Here is a 26,499-nt window from a genome sequence, read left to right as displayed (position 1 = left end):
TGGATGGGGGGGGCATGTGAACAGGCTGGATGGGGGGGGCATGTGAACAGGCTGGATGGGGGGGGCATGTGAACAGGCTGGATGGGGGGGGCATGTGAACAGGCTGGATGGGGGGGGCATGTGAACAGGCTGGATGGGGGGGGCATGTGAACAGGCTGGATGGGGGGGGCATGTGAACAGGCTGGATGGGGGGGGCATGTGAACAGGCTGGATGGGGGGGGCATGTGAACAGGCTGGATGGGGGGGGCATGTGAACAGGCTGGATGGGGGGGGCATGTGAACAGGCTGGATGGGGGGGGCATGTGAACAGGCTGGATGGGGGGGGCATGTGAACAGGCTGGATGGGGGGGGCATGTGAACAGGCTGGATGGGGGGGGCATGTGAACAGGCTGGATGGGGGGGGCATGTGAACAGGCTGGATGGGGGGGGCATGTGAACAGGCTGGATGGGGGGGGCATGTGAACAGGCTGGATGGGGGGGGCATGTGAACAGGCTGGATGGGGGGGGCATGTGAACAGGCTGGATGGGGGGGGCATGTGAACAGGCTGGATGGGGGGGGCATGTGAACAGGCTGGATGGGGGGGGCATGTGAACAGGCTGGATGGGGGGGGCATGTGAACAGGCTGGATGGGGGGGGCATGTGAACAGGCTGGATGGGGGGGGCATGTGAACAGGCTGGATGGGGGGGGCATGTGAACAGGCTGGATGGGGGGGGCATGTGAACAGGCTGGATGGGGGGGGCATGTGAACAGGCTGGATGGGGGGGGCATGTGAACAGGCTGGATGGGGGGGGCATGTGAACAGGCTGGATGGGGGGGGCATGTGAACAGGCTGGATGGGGGGGGCATGTGAACAGGCTGGATGGGGGGGGGGCATGTGAACAGGCTGGATGGGGGGGGCATGTGAACAGGCTGGATGGGGGGGCATGTGAACAGGCTGGATGGGGGGGGCATGTGAACAGGCTGGATGGGGGGGGCATGTGAACAGGCTGGATGGGGGGGGCATGTGAACAGGCTGGATGGGGGGGGCATGTGAACAGGCTGGATGGGGGGGGCATGTGAACAGGCTGGATGGGGGGGCATGTGAACAGGCTGGATGGGGGGGGGCATGTGAACAGGCTGGATGGGGGGGGCATGTGAACAGGCTGGATGGGGGGGGCATGTGAACAGGCTGGATGGGGGGGGCATGTGAACAGGCTGGATGGGGGGGGCATGTGAACAGGCTGGATGGGGGGGCATGTGAACAGGCTGGATGGGGGGGGCATGTGAACAGGCTGGATGGGGGGGGCATGTGAACAGGCTGGATGGGGGGGGCATGTGAACAGGCTGGATGGGGGGGGCATGTGAACAGGCTGGATGGGGGGGGCATGTGAACAGGCTGGATGGGGGGGGCATGTGAACAGGCTGGATGGGGGGGGCATGTGAACAGGCTGGATGGGGGGGCATGTGAACAGGCTGGATGGGGGGGGCATGTGAACAGGCTGGATGGGGGGGGCATGTGAACAGGCTGGATGGGGGGGCATGTGAACAGGCTGGATGGGGGGGCATGTGAACAGGCTGGATGGGGGGGGCATGTGAACAGGCTGGATGGGGGGGGCATGTGAACAGGCTGGATGGGGGGGCATGTGAACAGGCTGGATGGGGGTTTATAGCAGGATCATATACAAGGCAGGAGGATCATTACCAGGATGGGGTACCTTAGTAGAAAATTTGGGGACATTACCCCCATAACAGTGTCAGCAGCAGATCCTCACCCTATAACAGTGTGTCATGACCACATTTTTTGCTTAAAGTTTTATTTTCCCGTTTTCCTCCTCTAAAACCAGGGTGCGTCTTATAGTCCGGTGCGTCTTATAGTCCGAAAAATACAGTACATCATATGTTTGGTCACTGACTTTGTGGCCTGTGATGCCAAGCCCACATTCATCCAGGCAGATGATGGCTGTGTTTTTTAGCCATCATTTGCCTCCAACAACCTGTCAATCTCTGACTGCTGCAATTAATGCACGCTAACAGGGCGGCGCGTCATTCCATGTGTCAATCAGCACGCGTGTTACATGATCATGGGGCGCTGATTTAGTTACCATGACAGCCGGGGATCTGCTGAACACCCCCATGCCTGTCATTACTGCACTCCTGTGAAAGTCAGCCTGTAACTGTTGTGTCTAGTACAAGTGATTGGATCATTGTAGGTTCAAGTTCCTTTTTAAGGCCTATTTCACACATCCGGCATTTCGCCGGATTGATGGATCCGGCACACTCCAGTACAGTTTTAATACTGTACAATGGCATCGCGGCAAGCTCCGGTAACATGCTTCGGTCACATGACAGCATTGCCATTGTACTATATACACTTTACTTGAGTGTGTCGGATGTGGCAATCCGGCGAAATGCCGGATGTGTGAAACGGCCCTAAGTCAATCAAAGCATCGTATCTGCCCAAAATGATGTTGGTAAAAACGTCAGCTCAAGGCGCAGAAAAACAATCAGTCACACAGATCCAGATCCCAAAAATGTAAAACCTTACAGATCTCGGTATAAGGTGACACTTGCAAACTTTTTATTTTATATATTTTTTTTTATTTTACAAATTCCCCCCAAAACAATTTTCACCCCTTTTTAAATCTAAAAAAAAAATCTATACATATTTGGTCTCTGCATAATCAAACTGACTTACAGAATCACATTGCCGGGTCACTTTTACCATCTATTGCACATGGTAAACAAAACAACTATTGTGGAAATGCTTTTTTTTTTTCCAATTTCAATACATGAAATTTTTCCCTCGCCTTAGTGCTTCACATGATGATCAAATTAATAGTGTAATTCAAAAGCTCATTTCTTCATCGTTCCTATGGGAGACCCAGACCATGGGTGTATAGCTTCTGCCTCCGGAGGACACACAAAGTACTACACTCAAAAGTGTAGCCCCTCCCTCCGAGCATATACACCCCCTGGATAACCAAATATAGCCAGTTCAATGCTTTGTGTTCAGGAGGCACACATCCACACATGCATTCTCATCTGATTTTGATTTTTGGAAAGAGTTTGAAGAAAAGCGGGTCCAAGCCTGGACTCCCGGCATGTCCCTTCTCACCCCACTGTGTCGGCGGTGTTGTTAAGGTTGATTTCAGGGCTGGAGCCTTACATGCCGCGCTCCTTCACCATCCCTCGGGCTCTAGCTTAAAGTGGGAACCAGCACGGTTCTCACTGCCTTGCAGGAGACCGGTCTCCATCCGCAGCCCTTTCAGGATCCTGCCGGACGGAGCACTCATCCCTCAGGGACCTGGCCCTGCGTCTCACAAGCTAAATATCTGAGACGTTATTATCGGGGGTCCCTTGTACTTTATTGTTGGGGAGAGTGTGCTGTGTATCTATTGTGACATTTCCGGACGGTTCTCTGGTTTTCACCTGAGAACCGCGCCGATGGTGCCTGCTCGCCGGCCGCATCGTTAAATTTAGGCCCCGGCTTCCCCTGAGGCCTAGTTTCGTTTTCACTGCCCCTGCATGCCAATCATGCAGAGGGACAGTGCGGCTCCGCCCAGCGGCCGTTCGGCACAGGGGAGGGACACTCCTCTCTGAGGTAATATTCCCTCCCCTGTATATCTCCTTGGCCCTTCGGATCCCGCTCTTAGAGTAGGCCCCGCCCCCTCTCCTCGCTCCGGCGCCATTTTATCAGCGTTCTTATGCATGTCTGCATAAACCACATTGTGACAGCGATCGGCGCTGGCCATCTCCCTGGGGATCCGGGCTGTGGGATCTGGAGGGCACAGAGATGTCCCAATGTCAAACGGTCTGGCAAGCCACAATCTCCGGTTGTGGACCTGCTTATATACTCTGCGTATATACTCTGCTGGGGGGCATTCTGGCTCAGAGCCCCCACTTCAGCAGCATGTCTCACACGAGGAGCAAGGCTGTACTTAATATGCACTGCATGTAGGCTCGTACTGTACTGAGCACATAACCACATTGTGATGCCTGCTCTAACATGGTGGTGCCTCAGCCTGGAGGCTCATCCCCAGTGGTCCCTCCGGCTGCTCCGGCTCCGGTGGCTGAACCCCCGGCTTGGGTAGAATCCCTCTCTCCAGGGGACAGATGTCCCGGACACTGCTGAGCATGCATCAGCCCCCTTCTTAGGGCGCTTCTGCTGCTACGGCTCGCTCAGCAAAGCTCACAGAGGATTCTTCATCTGGCTCAGACCCAGTCCTCCTAAAATGGAGACGCAGGGTCCCCACTCCTTCCTCGTCCCGTGGCTCTGATTCACGAGCTGACTCGCAGGACAAGGAGGATGCCTTTACTGGGGGCTCGGAGGCTACCTCCATGTACCCCATGGAACTGTCCGAAAGTGACGCAGATGCTAGTGATTTGATTGCGTCCATTAATTTTGTACTGGACCTCAATCCGCCTGTATCAGGGGAGCTCCCCTCTCTGGCAGAAAAGCATCAGTATACCTTGCCTAAGGGAACAAGGAGTGTGTTCCTTAACCACTCCAGTTTTCAGGCCACTGTGATCAAGCCCAGAGCCTGTCCTGACAGACGCTTCCCAAAGCGTGGTTCTGATGACCGTTTTCCGTTTCCACCAGAGGTGGTCAAGGAGTGGGCTCATTCACCAAAGGTAGACCCTCCGGTGTCTAGACTCTCAGCCTGGAAAGTTGTATCAGTGGCTGATGGCACCTCACTTAAGGATTCCACTGACCGTATGAGGCGGCAGGGGCCTCGTTCTCACTCTCTTTTGCAGCAGTGTGGGCTTTCAAAGCCATCTCTGCTTCTCTAGAGGAGATGCATTCCCTCACCAGGGACTCTATGCCCGAGATAGTTGCCTTAACTTCCAGGCTTCCGCCTTTTCATCCTATGCCATGTCTGGCTGGAGGCTCCGCACTGCGGTGGCTTCGGCCAATTCTCTCGCTATCCACAGGATCTTGTGGCTTCGAGAGTGGAAGGCAGACGCGTCTTCAAAGAAGTACCTTGCTGGGCTCCCATTTGCTGGGCCCAGGCTGTTTGGTGAACAACTGGATGAAATTATTCAGGAAGCTACTGGCGGGAAGAGTACTTCCATGCCACAAACCAAATCCAGGAACCTGTCCAGGGCAGGAACCAGTCGAGGTTTCGTTCCTTTCGTTCCTCCAACTGGTTGTTCTCTAAGCCCTCGGCCTCGTCCACTAACTCTGCCAAGGACCAAAAACCCAACTGGCGCACGAAGCCGCGTCCTCAGAAGACCGCAGGAGCTGCTGCCACTAAGGCAGCCTCCTCTTGACTATCTGGCCGCGCCAGCAACGTCCTTGGTCGGTGGCAGGCTCTCCCGCTTGGCGACATGTGGTTTCAACACGTCTCTGATCAGTGGGTGCGGGATATCATCTCCCACGGCTACAGGATAGAATTCTATCTAGCCCGCCAAACAGATTTTTTCTGTCAACTCCCCCCTGCTTCAGGGCCGCCGCCTTCTCTCAGGCCGTGGCATCCTTGCAGGCCAACGGAGTAATTGTACCGGTTCCCGCCTGGGAACGGTTCAGAGGTTTCTACTCAAATCTCTTCCTAGTCCCCAAAAAGGACTGTTCCTTCCGGCCCATCCTGGATCTCCGGCTTCTCAATAAGCATGTTCAGGTGCGGCATTTTCGCATGGAGTCTCTGCGATCAGTCATTGCCTCAATGACCCAAGGAGATTCCTTGCATCCTCGACGTCAGAGATGTCGATCTGCATGTGCCAATTGCAGTTCCACACCAGCGTTGGCTACGTTTTGCAAACAGAGAGGAACATTTCCGATTCGTGGCTCTTCCCTTCGGGTTAGCCACGGCCCCTCGAGTATTCATTAGGGTCATGGCAGCTGTGGTTGCGGTTCTGCACCTCCAAGGGTTGGCATCCCTTTTTCCTGGACGGCCTTCTAGTCGAGGCTTCATCCAGTGCAGACCGTCAGCGGAGTGCTTCGCTCACTCTCGCCACTCTAGTCCAATTCGGGTGGCTTGTCTTTTTCCCAAGTCCACTCTGACTCCGACCCAAAAGCTCACGTACCTAGGGATGCAATTCGAGACTCTGACGGCACTTGTGAAGCTGCCCTTAGTCAAACAGCAGTCCCTTCACTAGCGGTGCGCTCTTTGCTGAGGCCCCGACGTCATTCCATCAGGCACCTAATGCAGGTGCTGGGTCAGATGGTGGCGTCAATGGAAGCGGTTTCCTTGCACAGGTTAGTGGCTCTGTTGCCACAGACCAGGGGCTCCCTTCAGTGGTGGCTTCGGCCCCTCTCTCTTCAGGGACGCTCCTTCCTGGCCCCGTCCTGGGTGATCCTCACCACGGATGCCAGTCTATCCAGCTGGGGAGCAGTATATCTCCACCACAGAGCACAGGGCACTTGGACTCCGTCCGAATCAGCCCTCTCGATCAATGTGCTGGAAATCAGAGCTGTGCTTCTAGCTCTCTTGGCCTTTCACCAAGTTGGCGGGCAAGCACATTCGAGTCCAGTCAGACAACGCCACAGCGGTTGCCTACATCAACCACCAGGGCGGGACACTCACCGCCTGGCAATGTTGGAGGTTCAACGCATCCTTCAGTGGACGGAGGACTCAAAGTCCACCATATCCGCAGTCCACAGCCCAGGCGTGGAAAGCTGGGAGGCAGATTATCTCAGCAGTCATACCGTGGACAGCAGCAAGCGGACTCTGCATTCGGCAGTGTTTCGGTCACTCTGCCGCAAGTGGGGCACTCCGGAAGTGGATCTTCGCTCCCACGATCCTCAGGCCTTTGCAGCGGACGCGCTGGTTCAAGATTGGTCCCAGTTTCGCCTGTCTTACGTGTTTCCCCCTCTAGTTCTTGCCCAGAGCCCTGCGCAAGATCAGAATGGAGGGCCATCTGGTCATTCTCGTTGCTCCTGACTGGCCCAGGCGAGCTTGGTACCCAGACCTGCTCCATCTGTCCGTAGAGGCGCCGTGGCATCTCCCGGACCATCCAGACCTTCTCTCACAAGGTCCGTTTTTCCGCCAGAATTCTGCGGCTCTCAGATTGACGGCGTGGTTCTTGAGTCCTGGATCTTGACTACTTCTGGTATCCCTCCTGAAGTCATCTCCACTATGACTCGGGCTCGGAAGTATTCCTTGGCCAAGATCTATCACAGGACCTGGAGAATTTTCCTGTCCTGGTGTCGCCCTTCCGGCCATGCTTCTTGGCCTTTTTCCTTGCCGACCCTCTCGTCCTTTCTACAGTCCGGTCTACAGCTAGGACTATCCCTCAAGGGACAGGTCTCGGCTCTGTCAGTGTTGTTCCAGCGGCGTATCGCCCGGCTGGCTCAGGTGCGCTCCTTCATGCAGGGCGCATCCCACATCATTCCGCCTTACCGGCGGCCTTTGGATCCCTGGGACCTTAATCTGGTCCTCACGGCTTTCCAGAAACCCCCTTTTGAGCCTCTTACGGAGGTTTCTTTGTCTCGTCTTGCACAGACAGTGGTCTTTCTAGTGGCCATAGCTTCCCTCAGGGGAGTCTCTGATTTGGCTGCGCTCTCTTCGGAGTCACCTTTTTTGGTTTTTCATCAAGACAAGGTGGTTCTCCGTCCGACTCTGGACTTTCTCCCTAAGGTGGTTTCTCCTTTCCACCTTAACCAGGACATTTCCCTGCCTTCCTTTTGTCCGGCTCCTGTTCATCGCTTTGAAAAAGTGTTGCATACTCTGGATCTGGTGCGGGCGCTCCGGATCTGTGTCTCGCACCGCTGTTCTTAGGCGGTGCACCTCTCTTTTGGTGCTGACCACAGGTCGGCGTAAGGGCCTCTCGGCTTCTAAGCCGACCCTAGCTCGTTGGATTGGGTCGGCCATTTCCGATGCCTACCAGTGTACTCGAGTGCCTCCCCCGCCGGGGATCAAGGCACACTCGACCAGAGCTGTCGGTGCCTCTTCGGTTTCAGGCACCAGGCTACGGCTTAGCAGGTCTGTCAGACTGCCACTTGGACTAGTCTGCATGCCTTTTCGAAGCACTACCAAGTGCATGCTCATGCTTCGGCAGATGCGAGCTTGGGCAGACGCACCCTTCAGGCGGCTGTCGCCCATTTGCGAAGTTAGGTTTCGCCTACTTCTCAGTTTTCTGTTTATTCCCACCCATGGACTGCTTTGAGACGTCCCAATGTCTGGGTCTCCCATAGGAACGATGAAGAAAAAGAGAATTTTGTTTACTTACCGTAAATTCTTTTTCTTATAGTTCCGTAATGGGAGACCCAGCACCCTCCCTGTTGCCTGTTGGCAGTTTCTTGTTCCGCGTGTTATCACCGGCTGTTGTTGTAGACAGAGGCTCCGGTTGTTCCGGTTCTTGCTCTATCTCTACTTGTGGGTGGCTACTCTCCTTCAGCTTTTGCACTAAACTGGCTATATTTGGTTATCCAGGGGGTGTATATGCTCGGAGGGAGGGGCTACACTTTTGAGTGTAGTACTTTGTGTGTCCTCCGGAGGCAGAAGCTATACACCCATGGTCTGGGTCTCCCATTACGGAACTATAAGAAAAAGAATTTACGGTAAGTAAACAAAACTCTCTTTTTTATCCTGCAAAAAAGGAGCCCACTTAAGGCTATGTGGATGGAAAAATAAAAGTTATGGCTCTTTGAGGAAGGGTAGAAAAAAATAGAAATTGGCCAAGGCAATAAGGGGTTAAATTTAAAAAAATGAATACATTTCCAACACTTTTTTTTTTTTTTTTTATTATTATTACAATCTGTACCAAAAAGAAACGAAAAGCAAACAAACGTACATTTTAGCATTTTTCACTGTGGTTGCTGAGGCTTTGTTTTTTCCTGCAATTTTAGGAAACAACACATGTACATGGCTACAATGGTCAGCATCTAAAGGCCGCTACACGCTGCGATCTCGCTAGCGAGCAAACCCGCCCCCGTCAATTGTGCGTCATGGGCAAATCGCTGCCCGTGGCGCACAACATCGCTAACACCCGTCACACGGACTTACCTTCCCTGCGACGTCGCTCTGGCCGGCGAACCGCCTCCTTTCTAAGGGGGCGGTTCGTGCGGCTTCACAGCGACGTCACATGGCAGCCGTCCAATAGCAGAGGAGGGGCGGAGATGAGCGGCTGAAACATCCAGCCCACCTCCATCCTTCCTCATTGCCGGCAGGGCGGAGGTAAGGAGGTGATCGTCGCTCCTGCGGTGTCACACGTAGCGATGTGTGCTGCCGCAGGAACGATGAACAACATTGCTACTGACCAGACAACGATATTTGGTAAATGAACGACCTCTCATATACCAAAGATTTTTCTGTTTTGCGATCGTTTAAGGTCGCTCCTGCCTGTCACACAGTGCGATGTCGCTAACGGCGCCGGATGTGCGTCACTAATGACGTGACCCCGACGATATATCGTTAGCAATGTCGCAGCGTGTAAATGGCCCTTAATGGGCCTGTGCAAAAGTCATTGTGAAGGCGGGGGACAGGCTCAGCTGTGACCTTTGCCTTCTGTGATTGGATTGTTGTGTATAGAGGCATTGCCTGTTATTGTAAACCTGCCTTTGTGGATAAGGATCCTGCTGAAAACTCTGAAAGGAGTATTAGTCTTGAAAAAAAAAAAAAAAGCCCTAGTTACTTCTGATGAAAAATTGGAAGATTTTTTTTTTTTGTTCATTTTGAACATATATTTAAAAAAAGTACCAACATTTTTTAAAAAATACACCAAAACCTGATTTAAGCAATAGCTCATTTTCTGATGATTGCTTCCACATAATAGATTTTCTTTGTCGCTCCATTGGGAGACCCAGACAATTGGGTGTATAGCTACTGCCTCCGGAGGCCACACAAAGTATTACACTTAAAAGTGTAAACCCCTCCCCTCTGCTATACACCCTCCCGTGCATCACGGGCTCCTCAGTTTTTATGCTTTGTGCGAAGGAGGCACACATGCACACATAGCTCCACATCTTAGTCAGCAGCAGCTGCTGACTATGTCGGATGGAAGAAAAGAGGGCCCATATTAGGGCCCCCAGCATGCTCCCTTCTCACCCCACTCTGGTCGGCGGTGTTGTTAAGGTTGAGGTACCCATTGCGGGTACAGAGGCTGGAGCCCACATGCTGTTTTCCTTCCCCATCCCTTTAGGGCTCTGGGTGAAGTGGGATCCTAATCGGTCTCCAGGCACAGGGGACCGTGCTCCCTCCGCAGCTCCTGGGGAATCTGCTGGACAGGAGCCGGGTATCGTCAGGGACAAGGCCCTGCTACTGTGAGGTACTCTGTGTCCCCGTGGGGACCGCGCATGGAGCGCTGGTGCCATATACACTGCAGCACTGCTGGGTGTGTTAGTGCGCCGGGGACTACCGCGCCGGCCGCGCTTATTTGCGGGCCGCGCTTATAAATTTAGTCCCCGGCTTTTGCGGCCTAGTATCGCATATTCCCGCCCACAGGCCTGCCAGTCAGGGGAAGGGTGGGACGCTGCACAGGACGTCAGCGCTGAGGGCTGGAGCATACTCTGTATCCTCCTCCCCCCTCACTCAGCACAGTGGGGCACTGGATTCCCGCACTTTCTAGGGCACGCCCACGGCCCCCTCCTCCCCACAGAACGCCGGCAGCCATTACTGTCAGCACTTCTGACGCTGGAGAGGAGAGACACCAGGGAGGCCCAAGCAGGGATTCTGGTGATCACACATATCTATATATATATGCTTGTATGCTGTACATGAATGGTCGCACTGTTGAATTTTGGCTACTCCAGGAGAAGCCTTACAGTCCTCCCGGGCACTGTTCAATCATTACCGCCCCCGGACCTGCCAGTCAGGGGGAAGGGCGGGACAGTCGGGCTGACGCCGACAGTGAGGGCCGGAGCACACTTCGCTGTCCTCCGCCCCCCTCACTATTCACGCTACGGCACTGATCCCCGCATGGTACTCAGTGTCCCCTTGGGGACGGTGCAGAGAGCACCTTCGCCTCAGACTTGGCGACTACCGCGCCGACCGCGCCTGCTTGCCGGCCGCGGTCTGTAACTTTAGCTCCCGGCTTTTGCGGCCTAGTGCCTTAAACTCCCGCCCCTGGCCCTGCCAGTCAGGGGGAAGGGCGGGACGGTCAGTCGGAGGCTAGCAGTGACGGCTGGAGCACACTTGGCTGTCCTCCGCCTCCCTCACGTTTCACTCAGGGCACCAGATTCCTGCACTTTTGGGGTTACGCCCACGGCTCCCCCATCCACTGTACGCCGACAGCCATGTTTTCATGCTTCAGGGTCGGTACACCAGGGGGCTTCTTCTCGATGCTGGGCCCCCTAGAGTGATGAACTGTATATGTGATGCACTGTATATATGGATATATAATGTTTGTATGCAGTTTCACAGTTCGGCGGTACATATGTATCCTCAGTGATCACTGTGAACATTGCTCGGGCCATGTGGCTCTCGCTCAGCCGGTGTCGGGGACACTGTGGAGCTTCGCCGGCGTTCCCTGTCCAGGCGGCAGGGACAGAGTTACAGCTTGCTGAGAAACTCTCTGGGTCATTTTCACTATCCATGTCTCAGGCTATGGACAAATGGTCGGCTAAGAGACTAGGAGTTTGCAGTCCAGCCCGGCCCCTTACACAGGCCCCGGGCACTGCGGGATCGCCCCCAGGCCTCTATCGGTCTGCGACGAAGCGTGTTCCTGGGGTGGCCTCTAGTTTTTACGTGGTGAACTCCAGCACGAACCGCAGTCCCAGTCCGGCTAAGCAGCCTTGCTTGGAATCTTCCCCGACTTCTTCAAGGGTCTCAGCTTGAGGACCCTCTAGAGGATGGGGCGGAGGTCGCAACCCAGGACTCTGTCCGGACGTGGCTCTCAAGGCTTCACAGATACTGTCCAGAAGCACAGAACTCCTTATAACACACGTTGTCCCTTCCCCTCTGACGTTGTTCAGGTTTGGGCTCAGTGTCATAAAGTGCCCTCCAGTCTCTTGACCGGCGGCTAGATCTGTAGTAGCAGTGGCTGGCGGGCCCACGCTCAAGAATGCCACGGACAGACAGATAGAATTCCTAATGAGATCCATCTATGAAGCCATAGGCGCGTCCGTTGCCCCAGCCTTTGCAGGGGTGGGCACTCCAGGCTATTTCAGCTGCTCTGCTCAGATCAATGCGGTCATCCTGTGCTTTGCAATAGCGTCTTTGACGTCTCAGGCGGTGGTATTTTCATCCTCCGCCGTGCACAAAGAACCTTTTCTGCATGGCGGTCCAGGTCAGGGGAGACATTCTGTCTTACGGTCACAGGATAGAGCTCAGTTCTCGTCCTCCGACTCGTTGCTTCAGAGCATCTCCGTCCCCCGAACGAGCCGATGCACGTTTCCAGGCGGTGAACACTCCGAAGGCAGGAGGAGTTGCGATCCTCGTTCCCATTCAAGAACGTAGTCGCGGCTTTTTACTCCAGCTTGTTCGTGGTACCAGATAGGACGGATCACTCCGCCCTGTTCTGGACTTCACACTGCTCAACGGACAGAGAACCTGACGGTTCCGGATGGAATCTCTCCGCTTGCCATCGCCTTTGATGGCCCAAGGAGGCTTCCTAGCATCAATCGACATCAGGGATGTTTATCTCCACGTGCCGATTGTACCAGAATATCAGCGCTTCCTGCGCTTCGCCATAGGGAACGAACACTTTCAGTTCGTGGCACTAACTGCCGGCCTGGTGACAGCCCTACGGGCCTTCACCAAGGTCATGACAACGGTGGTAGCGGTCCTACTCTCTCAGGCAATCTGCTGGTCAAGGCCCCCTCTCGGGTGGCATGCCAACACAGCCTGAACATTGCCCTAGAGACTCTCCAGAGATTCGGGTGGTTCATCAATTTTTCCTAAGGTAAAAATTGACACCGACCCAATCACTGACATATCTCGGCATGGAGTTTCATACTCTCTCAGCGATAGTGAAGCTTCCGCTGGACAAACAGCGTTCACTACAGACAGGGGTGCAATCGTTCCTTCGAGCCCAGTCACACCCTTTGAGGCGCCTCATGCACTTCCTAGAGAAGTTGGTGGCAGCAATGGAGGCAGCTCCGTTTTCGCAGATTCATCTGCGCCCACTTTATTGGGACTTTCTCCGCAAATGGGACAGCAAATCGACGTCCCTCGACAAGAACGTTGCTCCTTCTCGGGCAGCCATGGCCTCCCTTCAGTGGTGGCTTCTTCCCACTCTTGTCGAAGGAAAAATCCTTCCTGCCCACATCCTGGGCTGTGGTCACGGCGGACGCGAGTCTGTCAGGGAGTCTTCCTCCGCCACAGGGCTCAGGGTACATGGACTCAGCAGAGTCCTCACTCCAGATCAATGTTCTGGAGGTAAGGGCAGTGTTCTAGCCCTAAAAGCGTTCCAGCCATGGCTGGAAGGCAGGCAGATCCGAATTCAGTCGGACAACGCCACGGCGGTGGCATACATCAACCACCAAGGCGGCACAAGCAGTCGGCAAGCCTTCCAGCAAGTCCGGCGGATTCTGCTGTGGGTGGAAGCCACAGCCTCCACCATCTCCGCAGTTCACATCCCGGGCGTAGAAAACTGGGAAGCAGACTTTCTCAGTCGCCAGGGCATGGATGCAGGGGAATGGTCCCTTCACCCGGACGTGTTTCAGGAGATCTGTTGCCGCTGGGGCATGCCGGATGTCGACCTAATGGCGTCCCGGCACAACAACAAGGTCCCGACGTTCATGGCACGTTCTCAAGATCACAGAGCTCTGGCGGCAGACGCATTAGCCCTCAACCTGACTGCGTAGCCATTGAGTCCTGGATCCTACCGTCTTCAGGGTTATCTCAAGAGGTCATTGCCGCTATGAGACAAGCCAGGAAACCAACGTCCGCCAAGATCTACCACAGGACGTGGAAGATCTTCTTATCCTGGTGCTCTGATCAGAGTTTTACTCTCTGGCCATTCGCCTTGCCCACTTTCTGTCCTTCCTTCAATCCGGAATGGAAAAGGGGTTGTCTCTCGGTTCCCTCAAGGGACAAGTTTCGGCGCTTTCTGTGTTGTGTCCAAAAGCGTCTAGCCAAACTCCCTCAGGTACGCACGTTCCTGCAGGGGGTTTGCCACATAGTCCCTCCTTACAAGCGTCGGCTAGAACCCTGGGATCGGAACAGGGTGATACCGGCTCTTCAGAAACCACCCTTCGAGCCAATGATTGATATTCTTTTCCACGACTTCGCAGAAGGTGGTCTTCCTAGTGGCAGTCACGTCACTCCGCAGAGTGTCTGACATAGCAGCGCTGTCATGCAAAGCCCCCCTTCCTGGTGTTTCACCAGGACAAGGTGGTTCTGCGTCCGGTTCCGGAATTTCTCCCGAAGGTAGTATCCTCTGTTCATCTCAATCAGGATATCTTCTTACCTTCTTTTTGTTCTCATCCGGTTCACCAATGTGAAAAGGATTTGCACTTGTTAGGTCTGGTGAGAGCACTCAGACTCTACATTTCTCGTACGGCGCCCCTGCGCCGCTCGGATGCGCTCTTTGTCCTTGTCGCTGGCCAGCGTAAAGGGTCGCAAGCTCCCAAGTCAACTTGGCTCGGTGGATCAAGGAATCAATTCTTGAAGCCTACCGTTCTGCTGGACTTCCGGTTCCTTCAAGGCTGAAGGCCCATTCTGCCAGAGCCGTGGGTGCGTCCTGGGCGTTACTGCACCAGGCTACGGCTCAGCAGGTGTGTCAGGCGACTACCTGGTTGAGTCTGCACGCCTTCACGGAGCACTATCTAGTGCATACCTACGCTCGGCAGATGCCAGCTTAGGTAGGCGAGTCCTTCAGGCGGCGGTTGTCCACCTGTAGGAAGGAGCCGTTTTACGGCTGTTTTACCGAGGTATTCTTTTACCCACCCAGGGACTGCTTTTGGACGTCCCAATTGTCTGGGTCTCCCAATGTAGCGACAAAGAAGAAGGGAATTTTGTTTACTTACCGTAAATTCCTTTTCTTCTAGCTCCAATTGGGAGACCCAGCACCCGCCCCTGTTCCCTTCGGGCTATTATTTCTTGGGTACACATGTTGTTCAGATTGAATTGTTCTTGGTCATGGTTTCAGTTCTCCGAACATCCTTCGGATTGAATTTACCTTAGACCAATTTATAAGTTTCCTCCTTCCTGCTTTTGCACCAAAACTGAGGAGCCCGTGATGCACGGGAGGGTGTATAGCAGAGGGGAGGGGTTTACACTTTTAAGTGTAATACTTTGTGTGGCCTCCGGAGGCAGTAGCTATACACCCAATTGTCTGGGTCTCCCAATTGGAGCTAGAAGAAAAGGAATTTACGGTAAGTAAACGAAATTCCCTTCTTTCCAGCAGGATGCTGCTATTTTTGTGTTTCTACTTCCTACTAATATTTGCGTACATAGTGGTGTAGGTCTGTGCCCGAAGGAAGCTTGTAGCCTGGTAGGAAGAGCTGACACTCTTATGTTTAGTGTCTTGTAGTGGCAGCTTCCCAAGGAACTTGACTAACGATGATTTTACAATGAGTACTCAAAAGTCAGCTTATTGTCTTCCTGCTGGCTGCAGATTTCTTCTAGCCAGTGCATGAAATAAATGTTGGCCTTTCTGTTTTTAAACCTTCTTAAAAAAAAGGGAAAAAAAAGAGTTTTCCTTTCGATGCTCACAATTTTGAATTTGTTTTTTATCAGATGGGATGATGGTTCAAATAACCCAGGAGATGATGGAAGCCCTACGGCAGGCGCTAAGGGACAAGAAAGACTTCCGGATAACATGTGGAAAAGTAGATTCAGGAGACTTGTCTGAAGAAGTGACCATTCGATGGGTGGAGACTGTGGACAGTAAAAATAAAGGGTAAAGGCAAAATATGTGAAAATACTAATGATGTTTGCATTGTAATTTCTGAATTACTGGTACTAATACACGTTTGTTTATTTAGGTCTTTTTTAACTACCGTATTTTCCGGCGTATAAGACGCCTCCCCCCCACCCCCCAACGTTACAAGTTAAAATTATAGAGTTTGGGATATACCGTATATAATAGAGTATAAGCCGACCCGAGTAATGTGCCCATTGTTTAGTAATGTCCCCTGCAGTAATGTGCCCATTGTTTAGTAATGTCCCCGGCAGTAACGTGCCCATTGTTTAGTAATGCCCCCTACAGTAATGTGCCCATTATTTAGTAATGTCCCCTGCAGTAATGTACCCATTCTTTAGTAATGTCCCCTGCAGTAATGTGCCCATTGTTTAGTAATGTCCCCTGCAGTAATGTGCCCATTGTTTAGTAATGTCCTCTGCAGTAATGTGCCCATTGTTTAGTAATGTCCCCTGCAGTAATATGCCCATTGTTTAGTAATGTCCCCTGCAGTATTGTGCCCATTGTTTAGTAATGCCCCCTGCAGTAATGTGCCCATTGTTTAGTAATGTCCTCTGCAGTAATGTGCCCATTGTTTAGTAATGTGCCCATCCTTCTCCCTCCCTTGTAGTAATGTGCCCATTGTTTAGTAATGTGTAAAGGCAAAATATGTGAAAATACTAATGATGTTTGCATTGTAATTTCTGAATTACTGGTGCTAATACACGTTTGTTTATTTAGGTCTTTTTTAACTACCGTATTTTCCGGCGTATAAGACGCCTCCCCCCCCCACCCCCCAACGTTACAAGTTAAAATTATAGAGTTTGGGATATACCATATATAATAGAGTATAAGCCGACCCGAGTAATGTGCCCATTGTTTAGTAATGTCCCCGGCAGTAACGTGCCCATTGTTTAGTTATGCCCCCTACAGTAATGTGCCCATTGTTTAGTAATGTCCCCTGCAGTAATGTGCCCATTGTTTAGTAATGTCCCCTGCAGTAATGTGCCCATTGTTTAGTAATGTCCTCTGCAGTAATGTGCCCATTGTTTAGTAATGTCCCCTGCAGTAATATGCCCATTGTTTAGTAATGTCCCCTGCAGTATTGTGCCCATTGTTTAGTAATGCCCCCTGCAGTAATGTGCCCATTGTTTAGTAATGTCCTCTGCAGTAATGTGCCCATTGTTTAGTAATGTGCCCATCCTTCTCCTTCCCTTGTAGTAATGTGCCCATTGTTTAGTAATGTGCCCATCCTTCTCCCTCCCTTGTAATTAGCCCATTGTTTAGTAATGTCCTCCTACTGGTCCCATTATTGTCCCCTAATCTGCCGTTATTTACACACAATAGACATTATTCTCACCTGTCCTCCGTTCCCACGGTGATCTCAGCTGCATCTTGTAGACCGCAAGGCACATGGACACCTCCGTGATAGCGTCCGATGCACGGGGCTGCTGTCTGCCGTCATGGCTTTACTGCAGTTGAATGCTTTGTGGTGCTGTAAAGCATTCAACTTCAGTAAAACGCTAACAGCAGCAGTCCCATGTATGGGATGCGATCATGGAGGAGTGCTTCTTGCAGTCCACAGGCCCATAGACCCCTCCATGATCACGTCCTGTACACGGGACCGCCGCTGCTGTCATCGCTTTACTGCAGTTGAATGCTTTACGGTACCGCAAAGCATTCAGCTGCAGTAAAGCCATGACGGCAGCGGCCTTGTGTACAGGACACTATTGCGGAGGGCTCTATGGGCCTGCAGTCTACCAGAAGAAGCTGAAGGCACCGCGGGAACAAGGGACAGGTGAGAATAATGTTTATTGTGTGTAAGAAGGGGACCGGTAGGAGGGCATTACTAAACAATGGACTCATCCAGCACTGTGCACCGCCGAATAAGATGACACCCGGCGTATAAGACGACCGCCGACTTTTGAGAAGATTATCAGGGGTTAAAAAGTCGTCTTATATGCCGGAAAATACGGTATTTCCAAACCGCCGATAGACTTTGAACATCAGAGTGGTGGTCCACGTTCTACCCTGCAGTTACGTTCTATAAAGCAGGCTGTCAAACAAAGCCAATCTCCACATAGAGAAGGCAGAGATGGTTATCATAGTGTCTGCCTTATAGAACACAGTATAAACAAGCGCTATGTATACAGCAATAGAAAGTGATAATTGTGCTTCCTCCTCTAGATCCAGGGGTCATTTGATCTCTGGGGGTAAGGAGGGAGTAGGAGCTGCTCAGTGCAAAGCGGCCCAATCCACTCTGCTAAAGAAATGTTTTAAAGGTTGAATTGCCCCCCTTTCCACCGAGTTTTTAGGTCTCCTAAGGGGAAGTCACAAAACGTGAAATATATTGAAAATTAAAAAATAAAAAGTAGGTATAAAAAATAAACAGCTGCCAATCTACATCTATTACTAACCCTTCCCCCATAGAGGGGGTGGAACATGTCCATTATATAAAGTGAAACAAAAGCGAACAAATTTTAAAATGCATTTCAGTGGTTCTTTTGAGGTCATAAAAAATGAGAAAAACAGAAGCGTATCTCCTTTCACATTCCGAACCGATATTGCCGGATATCGGCAAAATAATATTTATGCAATATATATATATTGTATACATACATACATACATACATACATACATACATACATACATACATACATACATACATACATACATACATACATACATACAAGAAAATAAGCCTGACAGCACTTCCAATAGTGTGAACAGGTGCGTATCTGTTCACGATACATAATGTCGACAAAAAAAGAGGAACAGTCGCACACTATAATGGCTAAGCTTAAAACTACGGATTGACAATCTAGAAAAAAAATTTGGGAGGTGTTTAGCAAATTAGAATGGCTACTGGGCAGGTATTAAAATGGCCATTCTAATATGCTAAACACCTCCAAAAAAATAGTTTTTTTTAGTTTGAGTGGTTTTAAGCTTTGCCATTATAGTGAGTGACTGTTTCTCTCCCTCTCTATATGAAAATAATATAGTCGCCTGTATCACCAAAAAGTTGCAAAGATTATTTGACTATCCAAATAAAAAAAATAAATTACAGTTCTTTAAACTGTGTGTATAAAAAAACTCAAATGTGTCTGATCAGAAATGGAAGTAAATAGCCTTGTCATAAATTGATAATTATTACTCGTATGAAAAGGCTCGTTGGAGAGTCACTTATGACTTTTTTAGGATTGCTGCTTCCAATAGGTGGCGCTAGAGTTTGTCTCCTTCCTTCCTGAAGAGATAATTTAATTATTACTCGGCATTTTGGAGGTTTATCTTTGTTATTAAACCACTTGTTTTTAAAATTGTCACCCAGGCACTTGCAAGTATACAGTGTCAGACCACCCATAGGACAGGAATGGCACTGATCCTGGGGGAAAGGCAGACCAGCCCTTTAATTGTAGTCTTCATTAATGAGATTGGAGAATTTGAGGACGATGGTGCATATGACGGCTGATTAATGGGCTCTGCAGTATACCCGTGTATACAGGAGGAGCTGTCACTCAGCCTGTGTGGGCAGGAGTAAACGAACTATACTCATACATATACAAAGCTGAAATAATGTCATTATCGAACATCCATCTTGTATGTAAATATTTTGCTTTGAATTATAGGATCATAAGCCCCATTGATGGACAATCGATGGAAGGAATCCCAAGTGAGAGGATCTGTCAGGATACCGACTTTGAAGCACATGATAAGGCTGTGAAATGTACAGAGGTAGGTGGACGACTACTATGTATTAAGCTGGGCCATACACAGAGCTGGTAAATTATGAAAAATTCTCTATTTTTTTCAGCCGTTTCGTTCAGCATTTTTAGTCAAACCCTGTATATGCTGCATTATGGCAACATGACGTCAGAGAGAGTGGGGTCTCTCAATTGTTCCTCCCAAAATTCAACCAAAGATGGTAGTGAATAAACAAAAAAAAAAAAAGTGCCTTCCACTCTAAGGGTCAGCACACTCGGCGAGAAAAACGGTGCGAGTGGAATGCGATAAAATCACATTCCACTCAGACCAATATTACTCTATGGGGCAACACCCATGAGCGATTTTCTCAGCCCTAATCGGACCGAGAAAACATTCGGAGGTGGAATGCGAGACTTTCTCTCGCACCCATTCAAGTCTATGGGGCAAGAGAAACATCGTATTGCTCTCGCGTTACACCAATGTAATGCAAGAGCAGTCCGATTCTCGCATCAGCTGACAGTGGAGGAGATAGGGAGATAAGCGCCGGCCCTCCCCTCTGCAGCGCCGGCCCTCCCCTCTTCAACTGTGGTCTGATCGCATGATTGGACCACAGTCGCATGACACTTGTCTCCCGCTGTGCTGCCAGCGTGAGCCGAGTATCATGCGAGGACTCGCACAAATCTCCGTGTGGCCTCAGCCTTAAGGGCTGAATGTGACCACATTTTATGTTGCATTTCAATAGAATAATGTAATTCCAGATTTCCCCTCTGCTTCTGATCTCACTGACTGCAGAAAGGCTCTGCTTTTGAATCTGACTTTAGTAATGTATTGTGAATGGGGAACATTATATAAGGCAATATTTTATTGGGCCCGTGCACTGGGAACATGATTGGCCATCTTTATGCATTGATGACTATACTCTAAGGCGGGCTTTGCACACTACGACATCGCAGGTGCGATGTCGGTGGGGTCAAATTGAAAGTGACGCACATCCGGCATCGCATGCGACATCGCAGTGTGTAAAGCCTAGATGATACGATTAACAAGCGCAAAAGCGTCGTAATCGTATCATCGGTGCAGCGTCGGCGTAATCCATAATTACCTTGCTGCGACGGTCCGATGTTGTTCCTCGCTCCTGCGGCAGCACACATCGCTGTGTGTGAAGTCGCAGGAGCGAGGAACATCTCCTACCGGCGTCACCGCGGCTTCCGTAGGTTATGCGGAAGGAAGGAGGTGGGCGGGATGTTTACATCCTGCTCATCTCCACCCCTCCACTCCTATTGGCCGCCTGCCGTGTGACGTCTCAGTGACGCCGCACGACCCGCCCCCTTAATAAGGAGGCGGGTCGCTGACCAGAGCGACGGTCGCAGGGCAGGTGAGTCCATGTGAAGCTGCCGTAGCGATAATGTTCGCTTCGGCAGCTATCACAAGGATATCGCAGCTGCGACGGGGGCGGGGACTATCGCGTGCGACATCACAGCATCGGCTTGCGATGTCGCAACGTGCAAAGCCCGCCTTAGGTCTCGATGAATCCAATTATAGTGGTTATCTGGCATCAGAGGGCAGCGGAGCAGATATTACCACCCCACTTGGGCAGCACGGTGGCTCAGTGGTTAGCACTGCAGTCTTGCAGCGCTGGGGTCCTGGGTTCAAATCCCACCAAGGACACTATCTGCAAGGAGTTTGTATGTTCTCCCCGTGTTTGCGTGGGTTTCCTCCGGGTACTCCGGTTTCCTCCCACACTCCAAAGACATACTGATAGGGACTCGAGATTGTGAGCCCCAATGGGGACAGTGTTGCCAATGTATGTAAAGCGCTGTGGAATTAATAGCGCTATATAAATGAATAAAATTATTATTATTACTTACCTGCTGATCTCGCATGGGTCTTGGCAGGATTATGCAGTGGTAATGCTATTGGCACCGCTCATCTGATGCAGAACTGAACGGTGCCGAATAACCACTAATAACTGGATGAATGGAGACCCAAGTGTAACGTAGGCACTGTAAATCCTTGCTAACATTATGATGCACTTGCTTAGTTAATGGTAGCTTCAGTAATGTAATTTTAAAACTCCACTGTCGCTGTTTTAGGTGTTTTATCTGCTCCGAGACCGGGAACCAACCAATGCAATGGCTCACATTCAGTTTGCTAAAGAAATCGCGACGGCTTGTGGAGCTGCTCTTTGTCCACATCTCAAGACCTTGAAGAACCAGGGAATGAATAAGATAGGACTACGAGTTTCTATGGATGTCGACATGGTAACCGTTTTACACCTTGTTTTATTGTGGTAGCCATTGGTGTATGTTGAGTTCTTTTATGCACATATTCAGATGAATCCATATATACTGTAATATATTTATACACACAGTGCAAAGTGAATGAAAAAAGGCGAAATCTAAAACACCTCAATATTTGTTGTGATCGCCCTTTGCCTTCAGAACAGCGTCAGTTCTTCCAGGTACACTTGTGCTCAGTCTTTGAAGAAAAGTTCTAATTCAGATAAATACTTAACCATCATGGAATACCATCCAGGAGGCGTCTGGCTCCAAATCTATTCTGCAGCAGCACGACAACCCCAAAAATACAGCCTATATTATTGTGAACGATCGTCAGTGTAAAGAAGAACAAGGAGTACTAGATCTGATGACATGGCCTCCAAAGAACCCCGATCTCAACATCATTGAGTCTCTGGCGTTACATGAAGAGAGAATTATTTGCACAAGCATACACCTGCAGAAGATATGTGGTTGGTTCTCCAGGATGTTTGGAACAAACTCCCTTCTGAGTTCCCTCAAGAACTGTACAAGTGTACTGAGAAGAATTGTTGGTAACAAAAAAAAAAAAAACAACACACTAAAACAAGACCTGTTGCCATTAATCCTTAAAAAATAAATTTCTTTATCGTTCCTATGGGAGACCCAGACCATGGGTGTATAGCTACTGCCTCCGGAGGACACACAAAGTTACTACACTCAAAACGTGTAGCTCCTCCCTCCTAGCATATACACCCCCTGCTAGCCAGTCCTAGCCAGTTTAATGCTTTGTGTTTCAGGAGGTCACACACACATGCATTCTCTGATTTTGATTTTTGATTTTTCCTTTTGGACAAAGATTTGGAAGAAAAGCGGGTCCAGTCTGGACTCCCGGCATGTCCCTTCTCACCCCACTGGGCGGTGCTGTTAAGGTTGATTTTAGGGCTGTATCCCTTTCATGCCGCGCTCCTTCACCATCCCATGCTGGGGCTCTGGCTTGAAGTGGGAGCCAACACGGTTCTCACTGCTTTGCAGGAGACCGGTCTCCATCCGCAGCCCTTTTGCAGGACCCTGCTGGACGGAGCTATCATCCCCCAGGAACCTGGCAACCTGCGTCTCAAGCTAAGTATATGAGACGTTATTACCACAGAAAGTGGTCTTTCCAGGGGTCCTTTATGTTTATTTATTGGGGGAGTGTGTTTTATGTTTGGTGTTAACATTTCCGGCCGGTTCTCCAGTTTTCACTGGAGAACCGCGCCGATGGTGCCTGCACGCCGGCCGCATGTTTTACTCTAGGCCCCGGCTTCGCCTGAGGCCTAGTTTCAGTTTCCACTGTCTCTGCATGTCAGTCTTGCAGAGAGGCAGTGTAGCTCCGCCCAGCGGCTGCGCAGCACAAGGGAAGGGACACTCCTCATTGAGGAAGGATTCCCTCCCCTGGCTACCTCACTGAGGGAATCCTTTTGCCGCTCTAAGAGTAGGCCCCGCCCCCTCTCCTCGCTCCGGTCGCCATTTTCTCGGCGTTCTCTGTGCCTGCATAGGCACAGAGATTCCACAGTGTGACAAGTGGGGACCTGGGCTGAGGGACCAGGGGGCACAGACATGTCTGTTTAAACGATTGGCAGCCACAACCTCCGGTTGTGCAGCTGCTTGTTTTATCGGTTTATATATGCTGGGGGCCAGTCTTGACAGAGCCCCCACCTCTGCAGCATGTCTCACAGAGCAGGGCTGCAGGTTGTTTTTATTATGCACTGCAGGTAGTCTCGTACGGCTGTACCGAGCTCATAACCATGGTGGCCCCTCAGCTTGGAGGCAGAGCCGAATGATTGCTAATTAGTGGCCCCTCCATCTGCTCCGGTTTCGGTGGCTGACCCCTGAGGGAATCCTATTTCCAGGGGTCGGCTGTCCTGGCATCTGCTGAGCATGCAGCTCCCCTCTCAGGGCGTTTTCTGCTTCAGCTCGCTCAATAAAGCTCACAAAGGACTCTCCTTCTGGGCTCAGACCCCGTCCTCCTGACAGGGAGACGCAGGGTCCCCTGTCCTTCCCCGTCCCGCAGCTCCGATTACGAGCTGACTCACTGGACGAGGAGGATGTCTCTACCAGGGGCTCGGACGCTACTTTATGTACATTGATCCGTCCGTACGTGACGCAGAGCCGAATGATTGGATTGCGTCCATTATACTTGTACTGGACCTCCATCCGCCCGTATCAGGGGAGTATTCCCCGCTGGCAGAAAGGCATCAGTATACCTTTAACAGGACGAGGAGTGTGTTCTTTAACCACTCCAGTTTTCAGCCTGCTGCGTCCAAGCTCACAGCCTGTCCTGCAGACCCCAAAGCGGGGTTCTGCGGCCTGTTTCCCCCTCCCATCAGAGGTGGTCAAGGAGTGTACTCATTCGCCAAACGTGGCCCCTCCAGTGTCCAGACTTTCAGCCCGGATAGTTGTATCAGTGGCTGACGGCACCTCTATAGGGCTCCCATGGTACATTAATTTTGTACTGGACCCCAATCCGCCGGAGTTACCTTACCTAGGAGAACACAAAGTGTGTTCCTTAACCACTCCAGTTTTCAGGCCCCTGTGACCAAGCCCAGGGTCCGCTCTGACAGTCGCTTCCCATGAAGCGTGATTCTGAGGACTGTGTTTCCCCTGTCCACCAATGGTGGTCAAGAAGTGGGCTCAGTCACCTCAGGTGGCTCAGCCCGGACCGTTATGTCAGTGGCTGATAGCTCCTCACTTAAGGTTTTGCGGTCCGCCCGGTTGTCCTTGGGCCAAGTCGGTATTGGGGCGGCAGCAGCTTCGTTCTCCTCAGCTTTACGGCAGTGCGGTTCTTTTGTACCTTCTCTGCTTGTCTGGAGGAGATGCATTCCCTCACAGGGACTCTATGCCCAAAACGGTTGCCTGAACTTCCAGACTTCAGTCTTTTCATCCTATGCCATGCTGGACACCGCACGGCGGTGGTCTTGGCTACTTTCCTCGCTATCTGCAGGCTCTTGTGGCTTCGGTAATGGAAAGCAGATGCCTCTATAGGGGTTCCTTGCTGGGCTCCCCTTTGGTGGGACCAGTCTCTTCGGAACCAACTGGATGAAATTCAGGAAGCTCTTGGCGGGGAGAGTTCTTCCTTGCCACAAACCTAAACCAGGGAACCTGTTCAGGACAGGAATCAGTTGAGGTTTTGGTGGTTTCCGTTCCTCCATCTGATCGTCCTCTAGCTCGGCCTTGGTTCATAGAACCAAATAGCTTGAAGCTGCGTCTTCAAAAGACCGCAGGAGATGCTACCACGGAGTCAGCTTCCTCCGAGCTATCTAGCCACGCCAACCACCTCCTTGGTCGGTGGCAGGCTCTCTCCACTTGGCGACGTATGGTTCTACCACGTCTCCGTTCAGTGGGGGCGGGATCATATCTCCCATGGCTACAGGATGGATTTCTGTCCACCCGCCAAACAGATTTTTTTCTGTCACCTCCCGGCTCCAAGGCCGCCGCCTTCTCACAGGCCGTGGCATTTCTTGCAGGCCAATGGAGTAATTGTACCGGTTCTCGACTGGGAACGGTTCTGAGATTTTTGTTCAAATCTATTTCTAGTCCCCGAAGAGGGCGGTGCCTTCCGACCTAGATCTTTAGCTTTTTCAGCATGGTCAGGTGTGGCGTTTTCACATGGAGCCTCGGTCTTGTTCCGTGTGTTTTTTTTCACCGGATCAATCAAGAGCCCAAGGAGATTCCCTAGCAGCCATCGGCATCAGAGATGCTTTTCGGCAGGGGTCAATCGCAGTTTCACACCAGCGTTGACTACGTTTTGCCATCGGAGTGGTCCAATTCGTGGCTCTTCCCTTGGGGTTAGCCACGGCCCCTCGAGTATTCTCATTGGGGCTGCTGTGATTAAGGTCCTGCACCCCTAGGGATTGGCAGTGATCGTTTGCCCTGGACGGCCTTCTTCTCGGGGCTTCATCCAGTGCAGACTCTTAGCAGAGTACTTCGCTTACTCTCGCCACTCTAACCTATTCGGGTGGCTTGTCATTCTGTTCAAGTCCACTCTGACTTCGAACCAGAGGTTCTCAGGGACGCAATTCGAGACTCTGTCGGCTCTTGTGAAGCTGCTCTTAGTCGATCAGTAGTCCCTCCGCTGGCGGTCGACGTCGTTCTATCAGACACCAAATACAGGTGCTGGTCAGACGGTGGCGGCAATGGAAGCGATTCCTTGCCCAGTTTCTCCTGCGTCCTCTGAGACTGGATGTTTTCCGCTGTACACGCGAACTCCCTCCTTCCACGGGGTGGTGGCTTTGCCACTGACCAGGGGCTCGTTTTCAGTGGTGGTTTCGGCCACTCTGTCTCAGGGACGCTCCTTCCTGGCCCCGTCCCGGGTGATCCTCACCAGGGTGCTGGTCTTCCGCCTTGAGAGCAGTATATCTCCACCGTGGAGCGCAGGGCGCTTGGACTCTGTCCGCATCAGCCCTCTGGATCAATAGGCTGGAAATCAGAGCTCTTTTTCTAGCTCTCTAAGCCTTCACCATCTGTTGGCGGCTAGGCACATTCGAGTCCAGTCGGAAAACGTGACAGCGTTTTCCTACATCGACTTCCAGGGCGGGACACTCAGCCGCCTGGCAATCTTGGCGCCTCAACATTCTTCAGTGGACAAGGGACTCCTAGTCCACCGTATCCGCAGCCCACATCCTAGATGTCAAAACTGCGAGGCAGACTATTTCAGCTGTCCAACCGTGGTCCACAATCCTCAGGTTTTGCGGTAGACACACTGGCTCATGTTTCATCCCAGCTTCGTCTCTACCTCTTGCCCAGAGTCCTGCGCAAGATCAGTAAAGGGGGCCGTCGGGTCATTCTCTTACTCCAG

General features: G+C 51.5%; 1 protein-coding gene across 2 annotated transcripts in view; it reads left to right on the top strand.

The window, feature by feature from the left end:
• ZFYVE16 (zinc finger FYVE-type containing 16) overlaps positions 1-26,499 on the top strand; it is a 172,660-nt gene that overhangs the window by 141,437 nt on the left and 4,724 nt on the right. For both annotated transcript variants that reach the window (XM_075325150.1, XM_075325149.1), the window contains 3 exons: positions 15,542-15,704; positions 19,332-19,437; positions 21,501-21,668. In XM_075325150.1, coding sequence (XP_075181265.1) covers positions 15,542-15,704; positions 19,332-19,437; positions 21,501-21,668 — 437 coding nt within the window. The remainder of the gene's footprint in view (positions 1-15,541; positions 15,705-19,331; positions 19,438-21,500; positions 21,669-26,499) is intronic.

The sequence above is a fragment of the Anomaloglossus baeobatrachus genome, chromosome 1 (genome assembly GCF_048569485.1).
Source record: "Anomaloglossus baeobatrachus isolate aAnoBae1 chromosome 1, aAnoBae1.hap1, whole genome shotgun sequence".
Lineage (NCBI taxonomy): Eukaryota > Metazoa > Chordata > Amphibia > Anura > Aromobatidae > Anomaloglossus > Anomaloglossus baeobatrachus.
Note: the sequence above shows the minus strand (reverse complement) of the source record. Positions and strands in the feature narration are given on the sequence as shown.